This window comes from Desarmillaria tabescens (genome assembly GCF_030435595.1).
Source record: "Desarmillaria tabescens strain CCBAS 213 chromosome Unknown EV420scaffold_20, whole genome shotgun sequence".
Lineage (NCBI taxonomy): Eukaryota > Fungi > Basidiomycota > Agaricomycetes > Agaricales > Physalacriaceae > Desarmillaria > Desarmillaria tabescens.
The window spans coordinates 214,788-237,170 of record NW_026848319.1 but is presented as its reverse complement, the minus strand read 5'-3'; the positions used below and the strand labels follow the sequence as shown (position 1 = coordinate 237,170).

Genomic DNA, 22,383 nt, shown 5'->3' with positions numbered 1-22,383 from the left:
GACGCGCCAATCAGCCGGCACCTAAATTAGAATCTGTACAGCAAGACCGTTTCCCTCTGACTCTCACTTTTTTCTACTTCAACCTTGGTTTTCTTGCTCCCTGCTCCACGCATTCCCTTTACACACGGTACGGCAGTACAGACAACTCTCTAGGCATCCTTTTACGCACCACAGTGAGCAAGGGCGTGCCACCACGACAAGGACGTGGTCCAGTGACTCCTTGCGGCGGCCACGCTCTTGTAGATCGTGTCGTCCGTCTTTGTCAAACTCATTCAGGAGACGGGAAGTGCGCTGTTGAGGATGACGGACCACAAAGCTGAACGAAGGTCACCGTCGGGTAGCGCTGTAAGCCGTCGGGCTATACGAGCGGATTCATCGAAAGGCGGCAACGACTCCTCCTCACCATTGCCGTCGCCGGGCTCGTGGCATGTCGATAGAGGCAGATCGCGGGTTCGTCGCCCTTCTAATCCATTCTCTGAGGATAGTCTGCGCAGACGGTGAGTCGCACCCAAATTATTGTATCCGTTATCGGAGCCGACGCGTTGTATCTAGCGGCTATCACTCGTTGCTCTCATCGTTCGGCAAGGTCTTCCATGTCGAAAAACGCTGGAAACTCGTGAGGGAGATGGGCTCTGGTGCCTATGGTGTCGTCATGTCTGTCGTTGCGTTCCTCATCCTCGATACTGTAACTTATAACTGCACCAGTTCGGCGGCGGATGATATCTCTGGAGAAACGGTAGCTATCAAGTTGGTCACTCGAGTTTTTGAGAAGATACAACTAGCGAAACGGGCCCTCCGAGAAATCACTCTCCTCCGGCATTTCGCTGGGCACGAGAATATCACCGGTCTCATCGATGTAGACGCAATATCACCCGATTTTAATGAGATGTACGTCTCTGTCATACTGTGAATTTGTCCTCGTTTGACTTTCGCGATAGCTACTTATTCATGGAGGTATGACAGTCCCGACTCGAGGGAAACAATAGTATTCATATTCATGTGTTTAATCTTCGCAGCCTATGGAAGGTATGACTCTATGACATATCATTCTGGCGATCATTCATTGCTTCACAGCCGACCTACACCAAATCATAAAATCAGGACAGTCTCTTACCAATGAACATGTCCAATATTTTCTCTATCAAATTCTACGAGGCATGCCATCGTCTTTCACTCCTGATTAACGTTAATATGCAACCTCAGGAATGAAATTCATACATTCTGCATCGGTTATTCACCGCGACCTGAAGCCTGGAAACTTACTCGTGAACGCTGACTGTGAACTGAAAATATGTGATTTTGGTTTAAGCAGAGGCTTTGAGTCAAGACCTGACGAAAATCCGACTCATTTGACTGAATATGTAGCAACTAGATGGTACAGGGCCCCCGAGATCATGCTAGCATTCAAGTTTGTGTATTCGCATCGAAGTACCATTCTATGCACTAACCGTATGCTTGTAGGCGATATAATACCGCAAGTGCGTTGGTTAAGATATCTTCTGAAGATTTGGTATCTCAATCGGGCTCCTTTTAGTTGATGTTTGGTCAATAGGGTGCATCTTAGCAGAACTTTTATTGGGAAAACCCTTATTTAAGGGCAAAGAGTAAGCATCTGATTTTTTGGATAATATGGTATCCTGACTCTTACTTAGCTACGGTTAGCAGGATTCCGCAAGATGACCAACTTTCAACCTAACGTAACACCTTGTCAGTTGATCAACTAAACAAGATTCTGGATGTTCTTGGTATGGTCGGACCATCCATCGTCCTCTTTGGCTGACTTGTGGCAGGGTCACCCAGCGAGTCCGTCATCAAGAAGATAGGAAGCGATAAGGTGAAGCAAGAACTGGTATTCATATTTGTGCTCTCTGACTTCTATGTTCAGGCTCAAGCATACGTTCGATCTTTGCCCGTGAAAAAGACGGTAGCATTTACGAAAATCCTACCTTCTGCAGATCCACAAGGTGATCACACCCCTTTATGCTCACAGAAGATTATTTACCTCAGCTTAGCTCTCGATCTGCTTACGAAAATGCTATCATTTGATCCTGACGACCGGATTTCGGTTGTAGAGGCGCTCGAACATCCGTGGTTATCCTCGTACCATGACGTTGCCGATGAACCAGAATGCGCGAAAACGTTCGAAAAGTGGCGGCAGATAGAGGAGCTGGAAACTATGGAAGAATATAGAGCAGCTATCTGGAAGGAAATCGAGGAATATCGCCACGAAGTTCGTGGTGTCAGTGACCTTTCCGGCGCGCCCATACGGAGAGTGAGCATCAGTAGCGGATCGGGACCTAGGGCCAAGCAGCATTCATTGACGAGGGAAGGCAACGAACCAGACGTTATAATCGAATCACCTGGAGAAGGAACAATCAGCGAAGGAGCGAAAGAAGAGCACGACGATGCTCTTGTACCTCCACCTCCAAACCACAGGCCTGCAACGCCGTCTGATCCATTGATATCATACGCTCGGCGGTCGACTATCCTATCACAGCCATCTCGCCAGGGCTCAACATATAATTCACCTCTTCCATCTACACAGAATCTTACTTCTTCGTATACTGATGGTATGATTACTTCTGAACCGGGACCCCTGCCGCAAGGCAGTATCGTCTTCCCTACACAAGGCTATGTGGTTCCGGCGCGTTCACGGACGGGTTCGACAGTAGGCGGGGAAATGACACGGAGACTGTTGCGCACGCTATCTACTGTGTCGATACACGAGAGTTTGGCGGCTGCAGGGGAACATGCGCCAATGGGAAAGTACATAGTAGAGAAGCCAACAACCGACGCGCCACCTTCGGAGATGCCGAAGGAGTTTGGGATCGAAGAGGAGTGCGAGGATGGAGGTGGAGAGAAGCAAAAGAAGGAGGGTAGGTTTATCATAGACTGATGGACGTTTGATTTGGTGACGACTCAAGTAATGTGAACGATTGGATACGAATACCTTGCAATTACTTGCGTGAAGTTCCAGGATGCTTGACCTCAATTCCCTGACGAAATCCGAAAAAGATAAGATATATTCAACTTTGCTGTGTTATGCCTGGCGCAGCTCCGCTCTTCCCCGAACTCGCGTACATGATCTCAGACTCAACCAGATCTGGCGGTATATACTCACCCTCTGGTGCCGCCTGGAACACGTCTCCCAGACTCTGAGAAAATGTGGATGTCGGTAGCTGCACTAGATGTGACGGAGTCCGTGTAAGGTATACTCGAAGTAGAGCATCTTCAGCAGCCTGCCAAAAGGGTCAGGTGGTATCAATTTTGCAGGAAGAGGATACGTACTCGGTACTCGGCCATCTTGAGGGAGCTACCAAATCCTTCTCCCAGCTGATCTTCTCCAGAAAATACGCCTACGACGAAAACGGGGGCTCTAGAAAAACGACCGGTTTCACGAAGTAGTCTGCATAAATAGGGTCATTGAGCTTGAAGGCACAAAAGCATGGAGATGATTATTGCTAGCCTTGATTTTGGTCGTTCCGCTCCAAATTTTGCTACCATTTCCAGCAAAGCTGCCTTTGGATCCCGGAATTTAATCATGCCACGGAGATCTATTTCGCGAGTGAGAAAATATGATTGAACGAATTTCCGGGCGGATAGAAGTGATCGTTTTTGATATATCAAGGCAGTTATCGCTCTCGGTATCGATGATAGAGCGTCGGGGTGTAGGACGCCGGGTCGGTTAGGTGTGTTTGGCTAATGAGAGTTTGAGTGGTGAAAGTTGTGGGAAAAGCAGACAGCGTACCGTTCTGCGCCATCGCAGAAGAGGTGCAGCACCCATTTCATTGGCGACGCTAGCACAAGTCATATTACCGACATGAGCAGTTATGGCAGCCTTCAAAACACGCGTAGGAAGATACGGATAAGTTGCATTTATGTGTTCTGTTGCAAATAGACCCATTAATGAGTTTCCTATTGTTGCAAGCTGGGCATTGGATATGGGTGCCGGTTCGGAAGGATAATAGTGTTGGTGGAAGGCGACAAAGGAGGAATGGGTGCATGCTTGCTGTATCAACTCTGTCGTCGATAGTACAGAAGAGAGACCTATTCTGCTCGCAAAAGCTGAGAGCGCTGAGGGCGGTGGTGGCTGTAGGGAAGCCCAAACTTCGGGTTCAAATTCAGGCTGGGGAATTTCCTGGTCACGGAGGAAGAGGGCCTCCTTTGGCGGGAATTTTGGGAGGTGGGAGGTGGAGACGGAGGCTAGCCTTGAGGCATTTGTCACCAGTCGTTTTGAAGCATGACCCATTGCACGTCGTCGGCGATGCTCTCGTCGTCGTCCCACGCGTTGAGCTCGTCGCGAAGGTCGATGAACAAGTTTTTTGGCCGGAGATATCCGAGTTCACCCGTTTAGGAAACGTTCCCACGGTCCGCCTTCCTGCCTACACGCCGCATACCAAGCCTTGCACGCCTACTACTACATCCATCACAATATTTGGCAACTCGACTGCCACTGACAGGGATATTGATATAGGACCTTCCACGAAATGGCAGTACTTTCGCTGCCATTGAGCTTTAACAATTCGTTCTGGTCCCAGGACTATCGCAAAGGTCTTGAAGTCCTCTTCCAAAAGCTGGACCAGGTCGGTCCTTCTTACGCCGCTTATGCAGCGCCAACGTTCTCACTATCTGCTTCTAGGGTGTCGCAGAAAATGAAGAAATTATCGCGTTCATTAGGGTTTGTATAGTGCCCTTGGTGACTGGTTGAGGAGCTCACTTGTCGTAACAGTCCAGAATCATTGCAGAGAGCCAGCTGGCCATTGCTCTCATGAATCCCATGCTCACAGGCGCACAAGGTACGTGCAATACTGTCATTCATTCCGTATCCAACAGGGGACTTTAGGCACAGGCTTTGACGCTGACGATGGGGCATCCCTTCTTATGACGTTCCGTGGCATGCAGAGCGAGTCTGCTGCGCAAGGGCAAGCCCACAAGTCAATTGCAAAGGAACTTGAAACCCTGGTTGTGGACCCCTTTGACGATTGGGCTCAAAGCTTCAAGGTATTGCATTACTTGGTCATAGTTTCTGTCTCCCTATATCTGGTTTTTTAGGAAAGGCTCAGGCAGAGCAGGCATAATGTTATCGATAACTGGATGAAGGCATACGAACAATCTCATGGAGAAGTTGCTAAACTGAAGCACCAGTACCTGTCGAAGACTAGGAAAGCTGACGAGGCTGAGGATGAGTGAGTTCTTCACGGTCGTCGCTCTTCGTGCTGTCTAAAGTTGTATACAGTGCGAAATTTGCACCGAATTCTAACGGAATCACGGATAATTATACCACGTCACCTAGAATACGGCCCACGGATACTCATCGCTCGCCACCTCAGCGCACAGCCAGCGTTTCCGAACGTATTGCTCAAAGGTTGAAAGAGATTCAGAAGAAGAGTGCTAGCACTCTATCTGCTGCATCAGGGGTTGCTTCTCCACTGAGCAAACCTGAAATTGTCGCTGAGCCTGAGCAGAGACCAGAAATACCCAAGCTCGACAAAGGAAAGGGCAAGGAAGTTGACAGGTCTATGTCTCCTCCCCCGCTCGCCGCTTCGCCTCCTCCTATGTCACCTATGCTTCCTCCGAGCACATTTGAAAAACCTCCATCACCCATGCCCCCCTTCCCTGAGCCGCCCATGCTCCTCGCCGGACTTTCTCTTCCGCCGGCTGCGGTGTCTCAATTGCTCAGCAGAGCTGCAATTGAGCTTAACCTCCGCCCTGTTAGAGTTCCCTTACTCGGAGAGTATCAAGATTGTTTTACTGGAGAAGAATTTGTCGCTTGGCTGAACGAGAACGTCCATGGGTTCGGGGGTAGCTTGGACAGAGCCGAAGAGGCGGCTAAAGACTTGACAGAGCGGGACGGCCTCTTGAGGAGAATAGGCGAATTCGGGAATCAGTTCGAACATTCCGATGACGCATTTTACCAATTTCGTCCCAAGGTATGCATGCGTCTCATTGGATAATTTCATCGCCACTCATGCTGTTGTTTTGGCAGGCATTTGATATCGAAGGCAAAAATCCCGATAGTCTCTCCTCTCCGGCAGCTCAATTGCAGCCTGAGACTCTTTTCAGACGCACAAATAACTTTGTTAATCTTGTTAGCAAGGCCCTGAACGCCCAAGCAAATGGGGAGCCGATGTATGTCAGGGCACGGCATGAGGCTGAAGAGGCCGACAAAGCGTACCGCTTAGCAGTACGGAAGCTTGATCGCCAGCGATTAGCTCTCGAGGAAAGATTGGAAGACACGTTGAAAACTCTTCAGCGCTGGGAGTTGGAGCGACTTCGTGCTGTGAAAACTGGTATGAAAGTTTATAGAGTGACACGTTCCTATCTAATTCTTATTTTATTTTCGTTTTCCAGTATTACTTCAATACCAAGGGACAGTGTCGAATCTTCCTAAATCTCTTGAACCTTCAAACAAGAGATCAAAGACACTCATTACTGCATTCCAGCCCGAGTCCGACCTGACGGCGTTGATTGAGCGATATCGCACTGGACCTTTCCGACCGGACGCGCAGATTTATGAGTCGGTCGCGCATGATGAATCTGACGTTGTGTTTGGTATTGATTTACGCAAATGGGCCGAAGGCGGCTGGAGCAGCATCACTTCTGAGGAGGAAAAAAAGGATCTCGTTCCTCCTGTGTTGACCGCTCTACTCCAAGGTCTCACAGAAGCGTATACCAGGTTGCCGAGTGATAATGGTAAGTTCCATTGATATCTTCTGCTGAGTTGTGACTGATATTTCGCGATCAGAGAAAAGAAAAACTTGGATATACGAAGTGCCGTTACCGGCAGTCCACCATCTCAGAGAGACGTTGAATGCCGTTCCCCCACAAGAACCTATACCCGCAGAAATATTTACCAAATATGATGCACCAGTCATTGCTAGCACCATCAAGCTCTGGCTACTGGAGTTGAGTCCTCCGATTGCTTTGTACGAGGGATGGGAGGAATTCCGGAAACTATACCCGACTGTCGGCTCGGCTGTGAAAGCTGAAGGCGAGAATACGGAAGAGCAGCACATAACCGAACTTAGTACCGCTCTTCAGAAGCTTCCGAGGGTGCACCTATACGTTCTGGGTGCTGTCATCAAGCACTTGAAGACGTGAGTTAAATGGTTATGATAACTTAGTAACCGACTGAATAAAATTTATTAGGCTTATTGACTCTACGACCGTCGAAGAAGCTAACGAAGTGTACATCACGAAACTTGCATTGTCTATCAGTCGCAGTAGGTCATTCATTTTCCTGTCAGGATCCCGGACTAATTTATGTTAAGCTATCCTCCGGCCCAGATACGAGTCTGAAATATCAATTCAAGATCGGCATCCAACATGTAAGATCATTCGTGTGTTTCCCCGCTTTTGATTTGAACTTTTCGTCTAGTATTTTTCATCGACCTGGTTAAGAACTATGATGCTATCCTGCCTTCCACTATTGCACGCAAGAAGCGCGAGTCTGAACGCAAAATACCACTTCGGAAGCGTACAGCGCCGATTGATATGAGGCAAAGTAGAGGAAACAGAATTTCTGTTGGGGGTGTCAATCAATTTTTTGCGCAACAAAATCTCAAGTCCGTGAAGTCGCCTGAGAAATCTTCGGAGCCGTTACCTCCCCCTCCTCCTCCACCTGTATTGGCCAGCCCATCACCACCACCACCTCTTGAAGAGAAACCGGAACCAGTTGTAGAGGCACCACCGCTGCCCCCTCCGCCTCCACCACCGGCCGCTGTGGACCCAGATTTGCCCCCTCGTCCTACATTCAAGGAACCGCCTCCTGAAGACGACGACCTTCCCCCTCGACCGACGTTTAAGGAGCCCCCGCCGGAACCAGAGGATGATGCCACACCCCCCATGCCCAAGTTCGTTGATCCACCTCCAGAGGAGCCTGAGGCCCCAGCTGGGGATATCGTGGCGCCAGCCCAAAGTCCTCCTGCTGCACCCATCTCTCCTGTCCCCTCAGACGTGAAGCGTCCGAGTTCTTCGATTTCTATTAGGTCAAACCAAAGCAAAGTGGGTTCCCGCAGTCCAACACCACCCAAAGAGGATCCAGCAAAGATAACGAGGTCGGTTTCGGGTGGAGTAAAAGGACCTAGGGGAGCACGAGGGCCGAGACCCGCAGGTGGTACAGTTTCGAGCATGGTGTCGAATTTGAACAGGAACAGCGTAGCATCATCGAATAGGTCCGCGAGTCCGTCGTATAAGCGGTTGTCGGGAAGTCCGAGTAGGCGACCCTCAAGCGTTCTTGGACGGAGCGCGGCCTTTTCCAGGAGAACCATGGCTAGCGATGCGGAGGACGATGTAGTGGATAAGAAATAAGGTTTTGATAGACTGGTCTCATTTTGGTTTTTGCTCTGTGGACACTGATCATGCTGGTTATGTACTTTGCTTTCTTTACTCAGTACTTTATGTTTTATGGACTTTATGCACATGCTATACTACTTATGGTGGAGATCTATCTATTTTCTTGCCCCATCCAACTTGCAATTCATTGACTGACTGCTTCATTTGTTCGCGTCAGGATTCTGTAACATCTCTCTGAAACACCACTAACTTTGCTTAGGCTGCTCCCGAACCTTACTGATAAGTACCCGGTCGACCATACGGCTCGTCCCAAAAAAAGAACCGGTCACGGGTATCACCAAACAGGCGCATACACAAAGTCCTATAAAGTCCTCGTGGGAAACCAATTTTTTCTTCAACTCATTTCATGGACTCGCACATTGTCCCCCTGCGATTTCTATACCTTTTCTTGCAGGAGTCTACCGCGTGTTCTAGACCAATTTGTGCGTCTCAGCTGGAGCGTTCGCTAGCCATTTTGGCTGTCGTTGACGTGGAGATATGTTCCTTACCAGAGACGCTACACTTTTTCATACACATGTATAGTCTCTATCCATGTACATTCAATTCATTATATCCAAAATCCAGAAATCCAGCCGTCTTAATATTAATGCACTTCTGCAACGACAATTGCCGCCATTAACAAAACTCAAGAGACATCTTCCTTGGTTGAGCCCCGCTTGCAGGTGCTTAGTTTACCGCTGAAAAATAGGTACATTTTAGTCTTAGAATCTGCATGCTACAACGCCAGGTCCCTGTGGACTTGAACGCGATATCTCCTATGCCTGTGGGTATCGTAAGTACTGCGAGATAAGTCGTCCTTGTCATATCAATAGATGAAAAGTAAGCGATCGTGAAAAAGTTAGAAACAGAAGCGACAATGGTAAACTACAGATAATGGAAATCAAACAAGAGGAATAATACGGAAAGAATGCAATGAACACCAGCTTCGTGGTGTGTAAATGAGGAGAGTGGTTTAATCCAATCAATGCGAGAACATGTGACGAACAAGGACGACCCAACACGTATCATGTACGCTGCCGGACCGCTGACGGATATCCAGTAGGTACAAATGAAGGTTGATCCGCGCTCGGCCGGGCCTGCGTAAATGACGAAGGTCTTGATCCCGGCCTTGGTGGTGCGTTAATCGGTCGGGGAGTACTTGGCCAGTCATCTACCTGCTCCTGGTTCCTTCGTGGGTTCTGCATCGCGCCCTGGCCCTGGGATGGCGGTAACGAGGGTAAGTTTGACGGATACGCAGAGTTGGACATAGGCATCCCACCAGGATGAGGCCGTGCGCCATTTTGTGGCATCGACAAGCCTAGATTCGGTCGCTCCTGTATTGTTGGGGAGGTCGGCTGAGGGAAGCGTGGAGTACTCCCGTTAGGGACGTTGTACATGACTGCCGGTGTCCGTCCATTAACCGCTTTGACTCTTTGATACGTATCACACTTCTTCATGAAATCCTTGCCGGGAAGCTCCATCGAGTTGGCGAAGTACTCCTGATCGTGCAAGATGGGTAGGAATTCCTGAGGAACGGTAAAGAACTCGTCTTGGTTCTCCAAAAGAGCTGTGACCACTCGGATGGCGCCGAAACTCTCATCGCGTACGGCATCCCGACCCCGAGAGTACAATATACTTGGGCAGATCACCGTTGCCAGATTGCTTAGATCCATCTTGCTCCCCGTCTCAGCGTCCATATGAGCAAATGACGCTACCCATTTCAGGAACACGAAGAGGACTTCCATTGTATCCCGATGACTCTTCGGCATGATAACGGAAAGCATATGAAGAAGCCGCTTCCGGTCTGCCTCGTTCGGAAGTGCTAAATGTTTACGGGATGAGCTAACAAATGTTCTCCAGGACAAACAACTCACACTGTGAAGCCACCAAAAGTTTGTGTAGCTTGTAAGTCATTAGGGGGTCGGGAAGATCTCGCAAGAATTTCTTGAGCAAGGCTGCGAGCTGGACAGGATTGTCCGTTGTGAGATCGACGGAAGAGGGATCCTTGTCGATGGCTTCTGTTAACTCCTTTAAACGCCGAATGTTGCCATTCTTTCGGAAGATTCCCTCGACCGACATATCTGTACGTTAACTGTTAGTTTAGTTTGATACATAAAGAGGTGCTCAAGATGTACCCATTTGTCTCATGGCAGATATAACATCGTCAATAAAACTCGGCACCCTCAGAGTAGCTCTTGATGCTCCCAATAAGGAGTCCGAGCCCTCTCCCTGAACGAGCAGCTCCAAAGGAACGCCAAATACGCCTGCGCATTGATCCACGGTTAGGTCCAAGCCTCGGAGATCTACACTGCACGTACCTTTCTTCTTAACATTTTTCTTATCACCCTTAAACAGTTTATTCCAAAACCCACTCTTCTTGGTTTCCACCATCTCCAATAACTCATCCAGGTCAATTTGATCCTTCAGCGGAGATCGTATAAGAGCAAGTACTGCGCTATGCTTGACAATCGCTAACTCCAGAGCACTCAACTCCGCGATGTACGGTATCGAACTCTGTCTCGGCAGTGACCGTTGTTGCTCCCTTGCTTGCGCAGCTTCCATCAACTGTGGAATATCAGCAAGTGTTATACCGTCATCCCGTGTTGGAATATGATCCTGCATATTGCCCGCCTCGTCACCCAGTGCTGGAGAATTCGGAGCGCTTTCATCCACTATCATCACCTCAGTGTTATTCCTAGCAAAAGCAGGCCGCAGGATTTGCCCTTGGGCGTCGGTGGGTGAATGCCCAACATGCAGCCGGTTGTTGTTGGCGGGCAGTGATGATGGTGCTTGATATGTCTGCGGTGGTGATCGGCCTTGCGCCGGCGAACTCACTTGACCATGCTGTGGGCCCTGCGTATGGGTATGGGTATGTGGGTGATGTGGATGCGAATGAGCATGCACATCCTGGGATTTTTGGGAGCTGAGTACATCGGACGGATGTACACTCCGACCGGCAGGACTTTCCACAATGGTCGATCTTTTGGGCAGACGAGCCGTTGCTGAGAGCTTCCGGTCAAGGTGGACAGATTTCATCCGCATAATGTCAGCAGAGTTTCGATAGGGATCAATTTCCCCTGATTTGCCAGAACTGGAATTCGTAGCGGTTTCTGGTTGCCGGCCGTTAAGGCCTTTGAATAAGACTAAAGGCATATAAGACTCACCAGGAGATAGCGGAACGACGCCCTGTCTCTTGAGTAGCAGATACAATCTCCGCAGCGCTACATTTAAAAGGAACGCATACTGCTCTAGTCTCTGTACCGCTTGGAATCCTCCTCGACATCCTGCATGGGCATGATCTGTACACAGTATAACCGTTGGTACTTCCCCAAATGACGCTGTGTCCTTCTTGGAGTCGACTTCATATACGAAGAGGGCAACATTAGCCGGCGGTCTCCGTGCAGTCGACAATTTCGGCTGCCCTTCCTTCCCGGACTCTAGTTGCTTCTCGTCCACAGTATTTGACCGCTCCTTCAGTACTGGGACAGCCGCCACTCTTCCACACTTGGCACACTGCACACACTGTGAATGCCACCTCTGGTAGGTCCCAAGCCTTACGCAGTCCTCCTCGACCGTCTGATTACATTTGACGCAAAGATCCGATGGAGGATGGTTCGAGTTTAGTGGCCCTGGTCCCATACCACTCCCTCCGGAACCAGAGCTAGAGAATGGTGATTCGCCTGCATTCTCGGGCGCGAGACTCCTAAAGCCATATGTCACACCTTGTGTGCCCGCATTTCCTCCGCCATTAACGACAGCTAGCGCCTCCCCATTATGACCCTTTATAACCCTCCTCGCACTTGGATTACCTCCCTGCACAGCCAGCAGGTGCAACTTGTCTAAGAACGACGACATAGCTTCCCGCACGCTGCCCTCACGCTCCAGTTTTAATGCGCCAGTCAGTGCTATGCGTATTAGAATCTTCAAGTAATGGGCGAGACCCGTCACAAGAGCTAGTAGCTCCTGCGTCATGCCCATCCGTCGAGTACCAGTCTCTTGTGTGTGTGACAGAAGCGTAAAAAGCTCCACCGTTTTTCGACAAAGCATCCGAGCTTCGCGAACATGGGACATGCCTAGTGAAATATATTGGCTTGAATCGGTAGGTCCGGAGGTAAAGTAAGCGCCAAGCACACCTTTCATATTTAACCGTGCAAATTGATGTTCCAAGTCGTCAATAGTTGCAAAGAGGACTTCAACGTGCAGTATGAATTTCTCAGCCATCCGTATTGCCTCGAGGTACTGCCCATTGCTGACTTGCCGAAGCATATCCGAGATACAGGCTGCACTACTCTCTTCAAATGCAGAGAGAACCCTGTTTCGTGGGCCTCATGAGGATCACAGCCGAAGGAGAGAGAGGGAGAAACGCACGTCCATATCCTATACACCTGCTGCTCCATTCTAACCTGTTTATCCTTGAGTGATGTAGGTGTCTCTCGCTGCTCTTCCTCTATGTATGCTTCATCTCCATCCAACGACGCCGTGCTATTTGGTCGTCTCGATGTTACTTTAACGTTCCAGAACTAAATCACGACATCAACCTGTCGTCGGGAAAATGACAAAGACGTGCGGTCCGTACCTTGTTGATCATGTAACACTCTGGATGCCAACATTCATCGCGCATATTTCTGTTGATCTCTACAAACTGCTTCAAGATCGCGCTGTTACATCCGGCGCACTTGGTCGCGAAGCGGGTTGAGTAGTGGAAGTGGCAGTAGACATCGCCGTCATGCTCGTAGTATGAATCCTGCGGTCCAAATAAAGTAGGACATAACGAGCATGTAAAATGCTCGACATGGTATTTCTTGTTGCAAGCGGTGATGTAGCTGCCCCTCAATGCCATCCCGCATTGTGCGCATATGAGATTAAGCCGCCGGAAGTAATCTCGCTCGCACAGAGGTTGCTGCTTCCCTTCTGGACCCTCGATAGGGAAGAATTTGGAGGCGACAACATCACCGCAGTCCTAGAGCAAGAAATGAGTCGTGTCGTACGGAGGCAAGAACGGATAGACACACCATGCACTTGAAACAGTTCAAGTGGAAAACGGTTCCCAGTGCACGGACAAACGGCCCCTGCATCACTTTACCACACGACGAGCATGTACTGCAAAATATGTAAGGAATGTGCTGCAGCGAGAATGCTAAGGAATGTGTACGCACGCAGAAACTGTGACCATGGTCGAGGAGGTATTTGTGGTGGAGGAACCACTGGACGAAGGAGGAGGAGCTCTTTCGGAGGTCGACGAGCCCGAATGAGCTGAAGAAAACGACGCGACGCTCCTACGCTTTTCATTGGTGTAATGGGTAGAATCGTCGGAATGCCCTGAAGACGATGGCGGATACGGCCTGGTCGAGCTTGATCCGGCAGGGGTGGAAGAACGACTTGTTCTCAAGAACCCTGGGACAGGTCGTGGGCTACTTGAATGGTTGAGATCTTCGCTACGAGCTGTCGGTCTACCCTCCTTTGGTGCGGTATTGCGATCAGGCTCACTCGAGCCAACTGTGGATGATCTCGTAGGGATTTGGGGTCGGTCAGGGAGGCGAGTAGCGCTCGTTGGAGGCGCAGAGTACGGGCTTGAGCTCGAGCTCGTTGACTGGGACGGGCCTTTGCCATTGCGAGCATCGACGGAAAGGCCCAGAGGCTGTCCACGAGACTGGCCGTTAGACCATGGAGACGGCGACCTCCCGCTTTCTTGGTCTCTGTTCATGGTGGTACAGAGAAGACTTGTGGTTAGCCAGCGTAGTGGACGCCGATGGGAGGCGCGAGGAGAACGTGGACGACGATGAGCTCGCTGGAGAGCAATAAGCACTTGAGAGGAGTCTTTGTCACAGATCGTGACACAGCTTCGTCACTCCCCGTCACTGGGCTCCCTTGCCCATCGTACACTTGTTTATGCCCCGTCGTTGAAGATCTTGACTACCGGAACGGTCTTTTGAGATCTCAAGCCGTACTCTAATTTTCTTAACATTTTTCTTGTCGTCTGGCCTCGTTGCTCGCCGGTATGGTGTGACATCAATTCGTTGATTTCATGCAAGCCTCGGACTTGCCTAGGTCGACGAAAGGTACGTTACTTAGTGCTACCACGAGACTGAAAGAGTGACATGCGGTTAGAGCTACACGTAAAAGCGGTGGTGCATACAGCTTTTCCGCAAAGGTAGCTGGCTGTACTGCTGTCGATAAACAGATTCAACGCGATTCCTTACTCGACAACGATGATATCTGATGCCCTCACTTCCTTGCCGGTTATTCGTTTCAGTCCTCGCGGACAACCTGACGGGAGCACCGTTATTCCTTTACCTCCTTTTACGCACCGTTTACTCGTTCGAGCCTCCACCGTTGGTTCGGCCCTGAAAACTGGCATCATGGATCACGCCGACCTCAACATTACACAGAATACAGGAGCTTATTTACCCAGCTGATTCTGGTGGAGAGTCACACTCATTCTGGCCCCTACGGCTTTGCTTTCTGGAGCCGCTACCCCTTAGAATGTCAGGCAGCTAATTTGGCTCTGAATAGCATTGACGCTCCGAGGGGTTTTTTTATCGTGCGTTTCGACGATCCCTGACGGGCATCTGAGTTCTCCACGCAATCTGACTCTGGAGTCTCCTGGGAGATAAATGCAGACGCTACTGATGAAAACATTTTTGGGAATTGGCACATTGCATGTCGTACGTAAATTGGAAGTTTTTTCTTTTCAATCTATTATAAATCTATCAAATTGTAAAACATTCAAAAAAGGGAAGTGAGTCACATTCACGTGAAGATTTGCATCTCAAAGCGGAAATATGATGTAGTCAGCAACTTGCCTTCGCTGCATCCTACTTTCTTTCTTGTCCTACTCCTTGGCAGGAACATGATTGCGGTCCAAACTGCAACAGCAGTTCCCAATCCTACCTCAATACCCTCAAATGCTCCGGAGCATTGCCCAGTAAGCGCTGATCATCAGATTCCTCAATTTCCTATGTCGAAATCATCTAATTACGCAGGGAACCGACTCCGAACTCGCGGGGAAAGTAGATGCCTGTGCAGGCTGCGCCAATCAAGAGATATGCGCATCAAGTAAACCCAAGGGACCAGATCCTGCTTTGCCGGTGATAAAGCAGCGAATGACGAATGTCAAGCGGAAAATCCTCGTTTTATCTGGCAAAGGAGGGGTAGGAAAATCTACTTTCACTGCCCAGCTTGCATGGGCATTTGCATCGGATGATGATACGCAGGTACGTCAATCTCCTTCGTAACGAAGTAAGCCCCCACCTATGATAACTCTGAAAGACGGGCATCATGGACGTAGACATCTGTGGTCCTTCCATCCCTACTATTCTCGGCATAGCTTCAGAGCAAGTGCACGCTTCTTCATCCGGCTGGTCTCCGGTATACGTCCAAGACAATTTGGGCGTCATGTCTGTTGGGTTCATGCTCCCATCATCCAAAGACGCCGTAATGTGGCGAGGGCCGAAAAAGAACGGACTAATATCCCAATTTCTCAAAGACGTCGACTGGGGAGACCTTGATTACCTCGTCGTGGACACGCCACCAGGGACTTCTGACGAGCACCTCAGTGTCGTTCAGTACCTAAAAGAAAGTGGTATAGACGGCGCTGTGCTAGTAACAACACCGCAAGAGGTTGCTTTGCAAGACGTCCGAAGGGAAATCGATTTTTGCCGCAAAGTCGGAGTTAGGATGCTGGGTATCGTGGAGAACATGGCAGGATTTGTGTGTCCGAAGTGTAATGGAGAGTCACAAATCTTTAAACCAACTACGGGTGGTGCGAAGAAGCTGGCTGAGGAAACAGGGTTGGAGCTTTTGGGTTCCATTCCACTAGATCCGCGGATAGGAAAGAGCGCAGATTATGGGGTAAGCTTCATTGATGAATACCCAGATAGTCCTGCCACAACGGCATACCTGGATATCATAGACCGTACGTTCCCCACGTAATTCTTGCTGTTGCTGTCAGTAATGTCTTTCTAGGCATCAAGGATATTTTGGGAGATGCATAAATGTAACATTTTGTATGTATCTCTAAATGGACATGTTGTATCATTAGAGGGTTTACGGGCATTCGGATCTCATGTAGTATGTTGTGAGTTGCTTCTGTCTCGTGAAGCTAATTGGATCTTGTTCATCATCATCATTATCATACTGGATAGTAAATACGTGGATTTTTCAATGCACAAGTTCAGCATGGAACACCGTCAATGCAGATTATTTGCTCGCTGATGCTGCGTCTGGGAATGGCCCTTCTCAAGGACTTCATTCTAGCATCTATTTAGGTCAGGAAGCATTCCACGGATCACAAGTATTGATCATTTCGTAAGCCCTGTGGATACATCTAGTCTGGCGTAGAATCATATAATCATTGTCCACTAAGGTGAGGGCTGTCCCAAGTCAAGATCAAGGGATACGTGATGATTATTTGAATCAACCAATATACACGTCAACGGGAATTGTCGAGAATATATAGCAATCTACGCAGGTTTGAAGTCAGGTACGCTGCAACCCGTCCCTTACGTGAAGAAAATTGGCGCCCGTAGATCATTCATGCCCAGTCTAGTGGTCTGTTCTTCCAATGAGACGGAGATTATCCTCCGTCACCGATCATTTCAGGGACTGCAATATAATACCGAGTCTGCGTCAGATAGATATCGATGCGAGGCGGAGTTGGTAAGCCAGTGCAAGACATATCTATCCAAGCCAAGAATAAAGAGGATCATCCACCTAAACAGTAAGGGAAAAGGTTCTTTAAGCTCGACTGCGCGAAGAATATAATGATATTGTGAGTGGAAACTGTATAGTTAATCACCAGAGTTACAGGATGCATCCGTAGAAATGAAAAGTCATGCATGAATGTGGGACCGAGGTCTGGAATAATTGTCGACTATACATTAATGGATTGGGTGGTAATACAGAGTGCTGAAGACTGCTGGAAAGTTATAGATGATTGCAAATAGGTGTCGCTGTGGTTGGCAACGTTCTAAACAAAACGCGGAGGATGTTTCTTGTGTTGCTCGATCTCTTCTTCAAGCAATTTCTCTTGTTGCTCTCGTTGGGCACGATGTTGAGCGAGTTTCTGGACACGGTAAGGATCTGTACGCATGGAACGACTTATACGCACCTGTTTGAGAGCAGTCACCGTGGCAAGCAGGGAATCCAGCGTAGCTTCCGACATGTCTGTCATCTAACCCCGTGTCAGGCAGCATTCGGATGATAAAAAGACAACGTACGGCATCCTGGGCCTGTTTGCCAAAAGCCTTCATCTTTTCCTTCTCTGCATCCCACTCCTGTTCGCGCCATCCACTCGAATAGTTTCCCTCGTATACTGAGTTACCCACAGGGACAGCCGGTGGTGGAGTTGGCTTCCAGTTCTCCGTTTCTTCTCTCCACTGGGCGATCCGGCTTTGTGGCGGAACAGGACCATAATTTACTGAATGTCGCTGGCAATGGCCCCAGTAGAACTTTCCGTTCACGCGAGCGGCCTCCCGGTGCTTCATGAAGAGAGTAGCTGCACCCGCTCCGAGTACGAACCAGAGGAGACGCGACGGACGGCGGTGCCAACGATAGAAGTAGTGGTAGGAAGGATAAGGGTACATGTTTGGTTAGTAACGGGCCATCTGGACCGAGAGGCAGTTATATGCGTCAGGAAGAGTATATGCGTATTATGTCGGCGAGCATGTTTACTCAGGGGATACCCGGCTTCCGACTCGGCATGTCATGCTGACGTCACCTGCATTAGTGCGAACTCATGCGGCATCTTTTCTCTGTTGTGCTCCAGAAGACATTTCCAAGTTTTTCGGGTGCCAGAAGGTCCACGTACTTCGGCCGATGAGGCCTGGAGAAATTAAGCTCGAGGTCCGCGGTAGCCAAGTAGAGACCTCACATCTGGACGTACATCTGGAACTATACGGTAACTCCTCGATTCCTATTGGCTACGGATCGGCAGTCGGCGCGTACTTGCGTCGGGGCATCGGGAATCGGCGTGTAATTAGCCGGTGTCATAGGTTGCCGTTACTCGTACACAACTCGTCGTATTCTGCACAGGACGCGTGTCATCGGCCGTGCTCTACCCGGGAGCCATAGTTCACAGACTAATGTGCAATCACTGTCGCGTATGGATCTCGTCATTCGAGGTTTTCTTTTCGTTATCCCCTTTTTAGTAAAACCAAGCGCGTTTAAAACCCGTGAATCCTTCATAATAATAAAATACCCTTAAATCGTTAGATCATATAATCTACACCGTTGTTGTCTCTTCCCCCTCTTCGCGTCCCTGCCTTTTCTTGACGTACGCTGGTACCTGAGGGTCGAGCTCGGCCTGATCCTCCGCTGTAAGGCATGATCAGTAACGCTCTCCAACGGAGTGAAAGTTCAGTGTACTTACGAGCTGTGTGCCAGAAATATGTAATCAGCCCCAGGAGAACAACAGCGAACGCAACAAAGTATAACCAATACGGATGGTAGTGATAAAGGCCCAACCCAAAAAGCAGTCCCCAAAAGTCGCTCGAGAGCAGCGATAGATTGTAATACGCCGAAGAGGCCATGCGATAAAGGACGGGGGCCAGTGAGTACAGGATAAACATCGCAGCAGTATATGCGAGAATCAATCCAACGACGGCCCCATTCCATGACGCGGTATGCATGTCCGCATGCTCGAGTCCAGCGGCTTGAATCGAACAGATGACGAATCCAAACATACCGAGCTGACCTACGACTTCATATAAAGGCCTCTTGCGAACAAGGAACTCTTCAGTAGCGTTGGTAAACCCATACAATGTCGCCCCTGCAATCATAAATGCATCTCCCTTCCCGCGAGCACTGGCTTCCCAATCTTTCTTGGTGATCTCGTCCGAGGCTACCAGCAGGCCTAGACCACCAATGCAAATGAGAACGCCAAGAATTTGGGTCCAGTGGTAGCGGGTACGCATGTACAACCAAGAAAAGAAGAGGCACACGGGGATGGCCCAGGCGTCGAGGAGCATGCATGAGAGAAGATCGGTGTACTGGTATGCCTTAACCACCATGAAGTTTCCTTCAACGTCACAGGCAGCCAGAATTAAATCTAAAATTTCTTCAGGTAAAAAACTAGACACAGAAAAGATGACATACACTTCCAGCCGTCGCGAAATACCATCTCCGCCCAGCCCTTGATGCCGTACCTGTACATTGTATACGGAGTATACACCATGAACAACGAAAAATACAGAAAAACGGTCTGAGTTGTGGGTAAAGCCCAGTTGCGATTATTCTGCAGTTCCGTCGTGGTAACATTCGTACAGGTGATACAGAGCGAAACGATTTGCCCTGCCAATAAAGACAGAATAAATCGTCTTGTCCAGACTGCCTTGTTCCGTGCAGCGAACGAGTGCAGGAAGGCAGAAGGAGAGGAATACGACATCGGGGGTCTGGGTGGACGTTCGTTTAAGTTGCTGAGCTCTGGAAGCTGGGAAGAGTCTGACGTAGGATCTTTCTTATCCATGTCAACGACGGGAGATGCCATAATTCTCTCTTTAGCAATTTACCACTTCCCACAAAGAGAGAGAAGTTGGGTGTGGTTGCGAGGGGCGGACTCGAGCGCGGGAGCTACCTTCAGGGGCTATTTATCTCTTTTCTTTATCGATCGTATCGGAGTTTGAATTGATAAGTCTGATTTGTGCTGGTCCGGGAGTATTTTCACAAGCTCTAGTGCTGCGTTTGTAGCTTTGTAGGTACTAGGGCGCACAGGATCAAAAGTCTTGGCTCCGTCACATGTACCGAAAGTTGCTGATATGGCTATCAGCATGTTTTCGATCTTCTAATATACATTTATCGGGAATGGACCTCAGGCTATCACAACTTTATTCAGGATCCGGACCTGCCAGGCGCCATCAACAGCGCTAGCTATTGGGGAAACACCTCAGGGTTCTCAGGGTTTCTTGTTCCTCTGGCGCTAGCCACATATCTTCTAGGCTGTGATGTTTTCCCCTTACTAGTCAAATGAAGGTACATCCATATAAAAGAGAATTAATTTTTAATGGTGTTGCATTCAACAGCATGGGCCCGGGGATGACGCCAGATTTGTTCAAGTTTAATTTCTTGACTTCGACAACAGAACAATCTCGAAGCGCCCATTCAGTACTCAAGTACTCAAGCTTGACGCTCGTTCAGCTAGAAGCCGAACGCCGCAAGCTCAGAAGTGCTCTTTCTATCTTCGCAGTGGGAAAACATGCGATGATACTTGTCGGTACCAATGCTTGCATCCAGCTGTACTGAGAGCAACTGAATCGCGATGTATGTACGTTGTGTTCATCCTTTGTCCACGGATCATGTCGGTGTAAGTTCATTGTGAACTCTGGCAATGCAAGTACTTGACGATTTTGAAGATCAATTTATCGCAGCATGAAATGTAAGTTTAAATAGTGTAGCAAGGATCGCAAGATACCGTAAATTTCGTGTAGTAGCACTTCTCAGCGCGACAGTTATAATTCCTGGCTACTGCTGAAGTAAATTGTTGGCTTGTAAAGGCAGATATACTATTTGATGTCAAATATGGCCATTGAACGCAAATTTCAACATTTTTAGCTACATTTTGTAAGGTGGTAAGCGACAGATTTGTGGCAGATCTTTCTGACGCGTCTCGTACCCAAACCGGAAACCGGTCCGAACAGGTCTTCCCCCAACCATCATGAGCTCCATACAGAAAGCCGCATTGTCGTGCGCCGACCTCGGTATGTCATGAAAGTTCGCTCCGTATATCATCCGAATGACTTATTTCTATTACAGCACAATCTCACCCCATTCTTGCGTCGGCGCTACTTGGTATCGGCTCCCTGACCCTGTTGAAGTTTGTTTTGCGGACCTTGTTCGTGTTTCTGCAAACATTCGTCTTGCCCGGGCAGAATGTAAGCCTTTGTTTTGTATCAACGAGTGGCCAGTGACTTTTTTTGTGTAGATCAAGCGGTTCGGAGCGAAGGAGGGTGCATGGGCGGTGGTCACGGGAGCATCAGACGGCATTGGGAAAGAGTTCGCGTTCCAGTTAGCCAAGGCTGGTTATAACGTGTTGTTGGTAGCAAGAAATAAGAGTCTGCTCGATGCAACGGCTTCGGAAATAAGTACGTATCTTCATTCTTCTGGCTCTGTCTCGTCATTCATCGTTGTACAGGCACCATGTTTGCTGTCAAGACTCAAGTTTTCACTATCGATTTCTCCAAGAATGACTCGAGCTCATACGACAATTTTACCAAAACCGTCGAGGGTTTAGATGTCGGCGTACTCGGTACACATAACTGCTTTTCATCTTCGACCTTCCACTCACAATGCTTCCAGTGAACAACGTTGGGAAATCACACTCCATGCCTGTGTATTTCGTGGACACGCCCAAAGACGAGATGGACGACATTGTGACAATCAACATCAATGGAACTTTGCGCGTTACCTATTCGGTTCTTCCAGGAATGATTCAGCGGTGCGTGGCCCCCTCAACAGCGCCAAATCGTTGTAGACTCATCCCTCAATCTAGCAAGCGTGGCCTTATCCTGAACATCGGTTCTTTTGCTGGAGCAATTCCTTCTCCGATGCTTGCCACATACTCTGGCACGAAGGCGTTCCTCACGACTTTTACAAGCGCTCTTGCCGAAGAAGTCAAGGCCCACAATATTGTTGTTGAGCACGTCAATACGTACTTCGTGGTATGTTTATGGACAGAACATTGCATAACTCCTTTCTCTGACACGTTCTTGCAGGTCAGCAAGCTTTCCAAGATTCGCAAACCCTCGGCATTTATACCCTTGCCATCTTCGTATGTGAAGACAGTCCTCTCAAAAATAGGCCTCGCTTGTGGAGCCATTGGAAGCGGACGACCTAATACATCGACGCCTTACTGGACTCATGCCATTATGGATTATGCTCGAACAGTCATTGGAATTCCCAGCTTGTTCATTGGCTACACCCATGGTCTGCACAAAGATATTCGAAAACGCGCATTGAGAAAAATGGAGCGGGATGCTAAAAAGCAGTAGTTTATGACGCCAGGACTTACTATGAGGGAGATTCGAAAACCTGGTCGAGATGTCGGCCGGTACTATC

At 49.0% G+C, this 22,383-nt stretch overlaps 9 protein-coding genes across 9 annotated transcripts; 5 read left to right on the top strand and 4 right to left on the bottom strand.

Annotated features, from left to right (window-relative positions):
- Positions 1 to 20: 20 nt before the first annotated feature.
- On the top strand, positions 21 to 3,004 carry EV420DRAFT_1629733 (kinase-like protein). Its single transcript, XM_060476099.1, has 15 exons — positions 21 to 497; positions 553 to 654; positions 706 to 888; positions 939 to 954; positions 1,017 to 1,026; positions 1,075 to 1,155; positions 1,204 to 1,408; positions 1,462 to 1,478; positions 1,535 to 1,604; positions 1,653 to 1,657; positions 1,713 to 1,745; positions 1,791 to 1,834; positions 1,886 to 1,964; positions 2,013 to 2,773; positions 2,810 to 3,004. The coding sequence occupies exons 1-15, from the start codon at positions 301 to 303 to the stop codon at positions 2,894 to 2,896; spliced, it is 1,890 nt and encodes a 629-aa protein (XP_060329995.1). The 5' UTR covers positions 21 to 300; the 3' UTR covers positions 2,897 to 3,004.
- On the bottom strand, positions 3,005 to 4,315 carry EV420DRAFT_1546887 (ribonuclease III domain-containing protein). The gene is made up of 4 exons (XM_060473321.1): positions 3,749 to 4,315; positions 3,467 to 3,699; positions 3,289 to 3,406; positions 3,005 to 3,239 (listed from the first exon to the last, which is right to left on the bottom strand). Exons 1-4 carry the CDS (start codon positions 4,247 to 4,249, stop codon positions 3,027 to 3,029), a joined length of 1,065 nt encoding a protein of 354 aa, XP_060329994.1. The 5' UTR covers positions 4,250 to 4,315; the 3' UTR covers positions 3,005 to 3,026.
- A 68-nt stretch (positions 4,316 to 4,383) lies between these two features.
- On the top strand, positions 4,384 to 8,717 carry EV420DRAFT_1546886 (uncharacterized protein). Its single transcript, XM_060473320.1, has 12 exons — positions 4,384 to 4,583; positions 4,640 to 4,678; positions 4,730 to 4,796; positions 4,844 to 5,001; positions 5,053 to 5,186; positions 5,237 to 5,930; positions 5,987 to 6,290; positions 6,352 to 6,693; positions 6,746 to 7,097; positions 7,150 to 7,223; positions 7,272 to 7,328; positions 7,379 to 8,717. Exons 1-12 carry the CDS (start codon positions 4,488 to 4,490, stop codon positions 8,308 to 8,310), a joined length of 3,249 nt encoding a protein of 1,082 aa, XP_060329993.1. The 5' UTR covers positions 4,384 to 4,487; the 3' UTR covers positions 8,311 to 8,717.
- On the top strand, positions 8,634 to 9,012 carry EV420DRAFT_473495 (uncharacterized protein). Its single transcript, XM_060482275.1, has one exon. The coding sequence runs from the start codon at positions 8,702 to 8,704 to the stop codon at positions 8,972 to 8,974; it is 273 nt and encodes a 90-aa protein (XP_060329992.1). The 5' UTR covers positions 8,634 to 8,701; the 3' UTR covers positions 8,975 to 9,012.
- Positions 9,013 to 9,359: 347 nt separating this feature from the next.
- On the bottom strand, positions 9,360 to 14,038 carry EV420DRAFT_1643549 (LIM domain-containing protein; the record flags this gene model as incomplete). Its single annotated transcript, XM_060477531.1, has 8 exons — positions 9,360 to 10,156; positions 10,209 to 10,415; positions 10,470 to 10,598; positions 10,653 to 12,646; positions 12,703 to 12,854; positions 12,911 to 13,294; positions 13,347 to 13,434; positions 13,491 to 14,038. The coding sequence occupies 8 exons, from the start codon at positions 14,036 to 14,038 to the stop codon at positions 9,360 to 9,362; spliced, it is 4,299 nt and encodes a 1,432-aa protein (XP_060329991.1).
- Positions 14,039 to 15,088: 1,050 nt separating this feature from the next.
- Positions 15,089 to 16,631, top strand: EV420DRAFT_473593 (P-loop containing nucleoside triphosphate hydrolase protein). The gene is made up of 5 exons (XM_060482277.1): positions 15,089 to 15,259; positions 15,318 to 15,548; positions 15,604 to 16,249; positions 16,300 to 16,340; positions 16,406 to 16,631. Exons 1-4 carry the CDS (start codon positions 15,185 to 15,187, stop codon positions 16,326 to 16,328), a joined length of 981 nt encoding a protein of 326 aa, XP_060329990.1. The 5' UTR covers positions 15,089 to 15,184; the 3' UTR covers positions 16,329 to 16,340; positions 16,406 to 16,631.
- Positions 16,632 to 17,199: 568 nt separating this feature from the next.
- Positions 17,200 to 18,267, bottom strand: EV420DRAFT_473502 (uncharacterized protein). Its single transcript, XM_060482276.1, has 4 exons — positions 18,218 to 18,267; positions 17,553 to 18,157; positions 17,444 to 17,506; positions 17,200 to 17,398 (listed from the first exon to the last, which is right to left on the bottom strand). The coding sequence occupies exons 2-4, from the start codon at positions 17,916 to 17,918 to the stop codon at positions 17,303 to 17,305; spliced, it is 525 nt and encodes a 174-aa protein (XP_060329989.1). The 5' UTR covers positions 17,919 to 18,157; positions 18,218 to 18,267; the 3' UTR covers positions 17,200 to 17,302.
- A 289-nt stretch (positions 18,268 to 18,556) lies between these two features.
- On the bottom strand, positions 18,557 to 20,129 carry EV420DRAFT_1687234 (solute carrier family 35 member SLC35F1/F2/F6; the record flags this gene model as incomplete). Its single annotated transcript, XM_060479294.1, has 3 exons — positions 19,429 to 20,129; positions 18,704 to 19,381; positions 18,557 to 18,648 (listed from the first exon to the last, which is right to left on the bottom strand). Exons 1-3 carry the CDS (start codon positions 19,817 to 19,819, stop codon positions 18,557 to 18,559), a joined length of 1,161 nt encoding a protein of 386 aa, XP_060329988.1. The 5' UTR covers positions 19,820 to 20,129.
- An 854-nt stretch (positions 20,130 to 20,983) lies between these two features.
- On the top strand, positions 20,984 to 22,316 carry EV420DRAFT_1643545 (3-ketoacyl-CoA reductase; the record flags this gene model as incomplete). The annotated part of the gene is made up of 7 exons (XM_060477530.1): positions 20,984 to 21,026; positions 21,082 to 21,200; positions 21,251 to 21,410; positions 21,461 to 21,574; positions 21,625 to 21,763; positions 21,818 to 21,986; positions 22,041 to 22,316. 7 exons carry the CDS (start codon positions 20,984 to 20,986, stop codon positions 22,314 to 22,316), a joined length of 1,020 nt encoding a protein of 339 aa, XP_060329987.1.
- Between the last annotated feature and the right edge of the window lie 67 nt (positions 22,317 to 22,383).

What these genes read in the sequence shown, in the direction of transcription:
- EV420DRAFT_473495 (XM_060482275.1), top strand. Translation starts at nt 8,702, where the DNA reads ATGGACTCGCACATTGTCCCCCTGCGATTTCTATACCTTTTCTTGCAG.
- EV420DRAFT_1629733 (XM_060476099.1), top strand. Translation starts at nt 301, where the DNA reads ATGACGGACCACAAAGCTGAACGAAGGTCACCGTCGGGTAGCGCTGTA. An exon ending in GGTGCCTATGGTGTCGTCAT is followed by an intron (nt 655 to 705) that starts GTCTGTCGTTGC and finishes TAACTGCACCAG; the next exon opens with TTCGGCGGCGGATGATATCT. An exon ending in CGCCAATGGGAAAGTACATA is followed by an intron (nt 2,774 to 2,809) that starts GTAGAGAAGCCA and finishes CCACCTTCGGAG; the next exon opens with ATGCCGAAGGAGTTTGGGAT.
- EV420DRAFT_473593 (XM_060482277.1), top strand. Translation starts at nt 15,185, where the DNA reads ATGATTGCGGTCCAAACTGCAACAGCAGTTCCCAATCCTACCTCAATA. An exon ending in ATGCTCCGGAGCATTGCCCA is followed by an intron (nt 15,260 to 15,317) that starts GTAAGCGCTGAT and finishes CTAATTACGCAG; the next exon opens with GGAACCGACTCCGAACTCGC. An exon ending in CATCGGATGATGATACGCAG is followed by an intron (nt 15,549 to 15,603) that starts GTACGTCAATCT and finishes TAACTCTGAAAG; the next exon opens with ACGGGCATCATGGACGTAGA.
- EV420DRAFT_473502 (XM_060482276.1), bottom strand. Translation starts at nt 17,918, where the DNA reads ATGTACCCTTATCCTTCCTACCACTACTTCTATCGTTGGCACCGCCGT. An exon ending in GCAAACAGGCCCAGGATGCC is followed by an intron (nt 17,507 to 17,552) that starts GTACGTTGTCTT and finishes ACACGGGGTTAG; the next exon opens with ATGACAGACATGTCGGAAGC. An exon ending in CGGTGACTGCTCTCAAACAG is followed by an intron (nt 17,399 to 17,443) that starts GTGCGTATAAGT and finishes TACCGTGTCCAG; the next exon opens with AAACTCGCTCAACATCGTGC.
- EV420DRAFT_1546886 (XM_060473320.1), top strand. Translation starts at nt 4,488, where the DNA reads ATGGCAGTACTTTCGCTGCCATTGAGCTTTAACAATTCGTTCTGGTCC. An exon ending in AAATTATCGCGTTCATTAGG is followed by an intron (nt 4,679 to 4,729) that starts GTTTGTATAGTG and finishes TTGTCGTAACAG; the next exon opens with TCCAGAATCATTGCAGAGAG. An exon ending in CATGCTCACAGGCGCACAAG is followed by an intron (nt 4,797 to 4,843) that starts GTACGTGCAATA and finishes AGGGGACTTTAG; the next exon opens with GCACAGGCTTTGACGCTGAC.
- EV420DRAFT_1546887 (XM_060473321.1), bottom strand. Translation starts at nt 4,249, where the DNA reads ATGGGTCATGCTTCAAAACGACTGGTGACAAATGCCTCAAGGCTAGCC. An exon ending in TTCTGCGATGGCGCAGAACG is followed by an intron (nt 3,700 to 3,748) that starts GTACGCTGTCTG and finishes AACTCTCATTAG; the next exon opens with CCAAACACACCTAACCGACC. An exon ending in TCAAGATGGCCGAGTACCGA is followed by an intron (nt 3,240 to 3,288) that starts GTACGTATCCTC and finishes CCCTTTTGGCAG; the next exon opens with GCTGCTGAAGATGCTCTACT.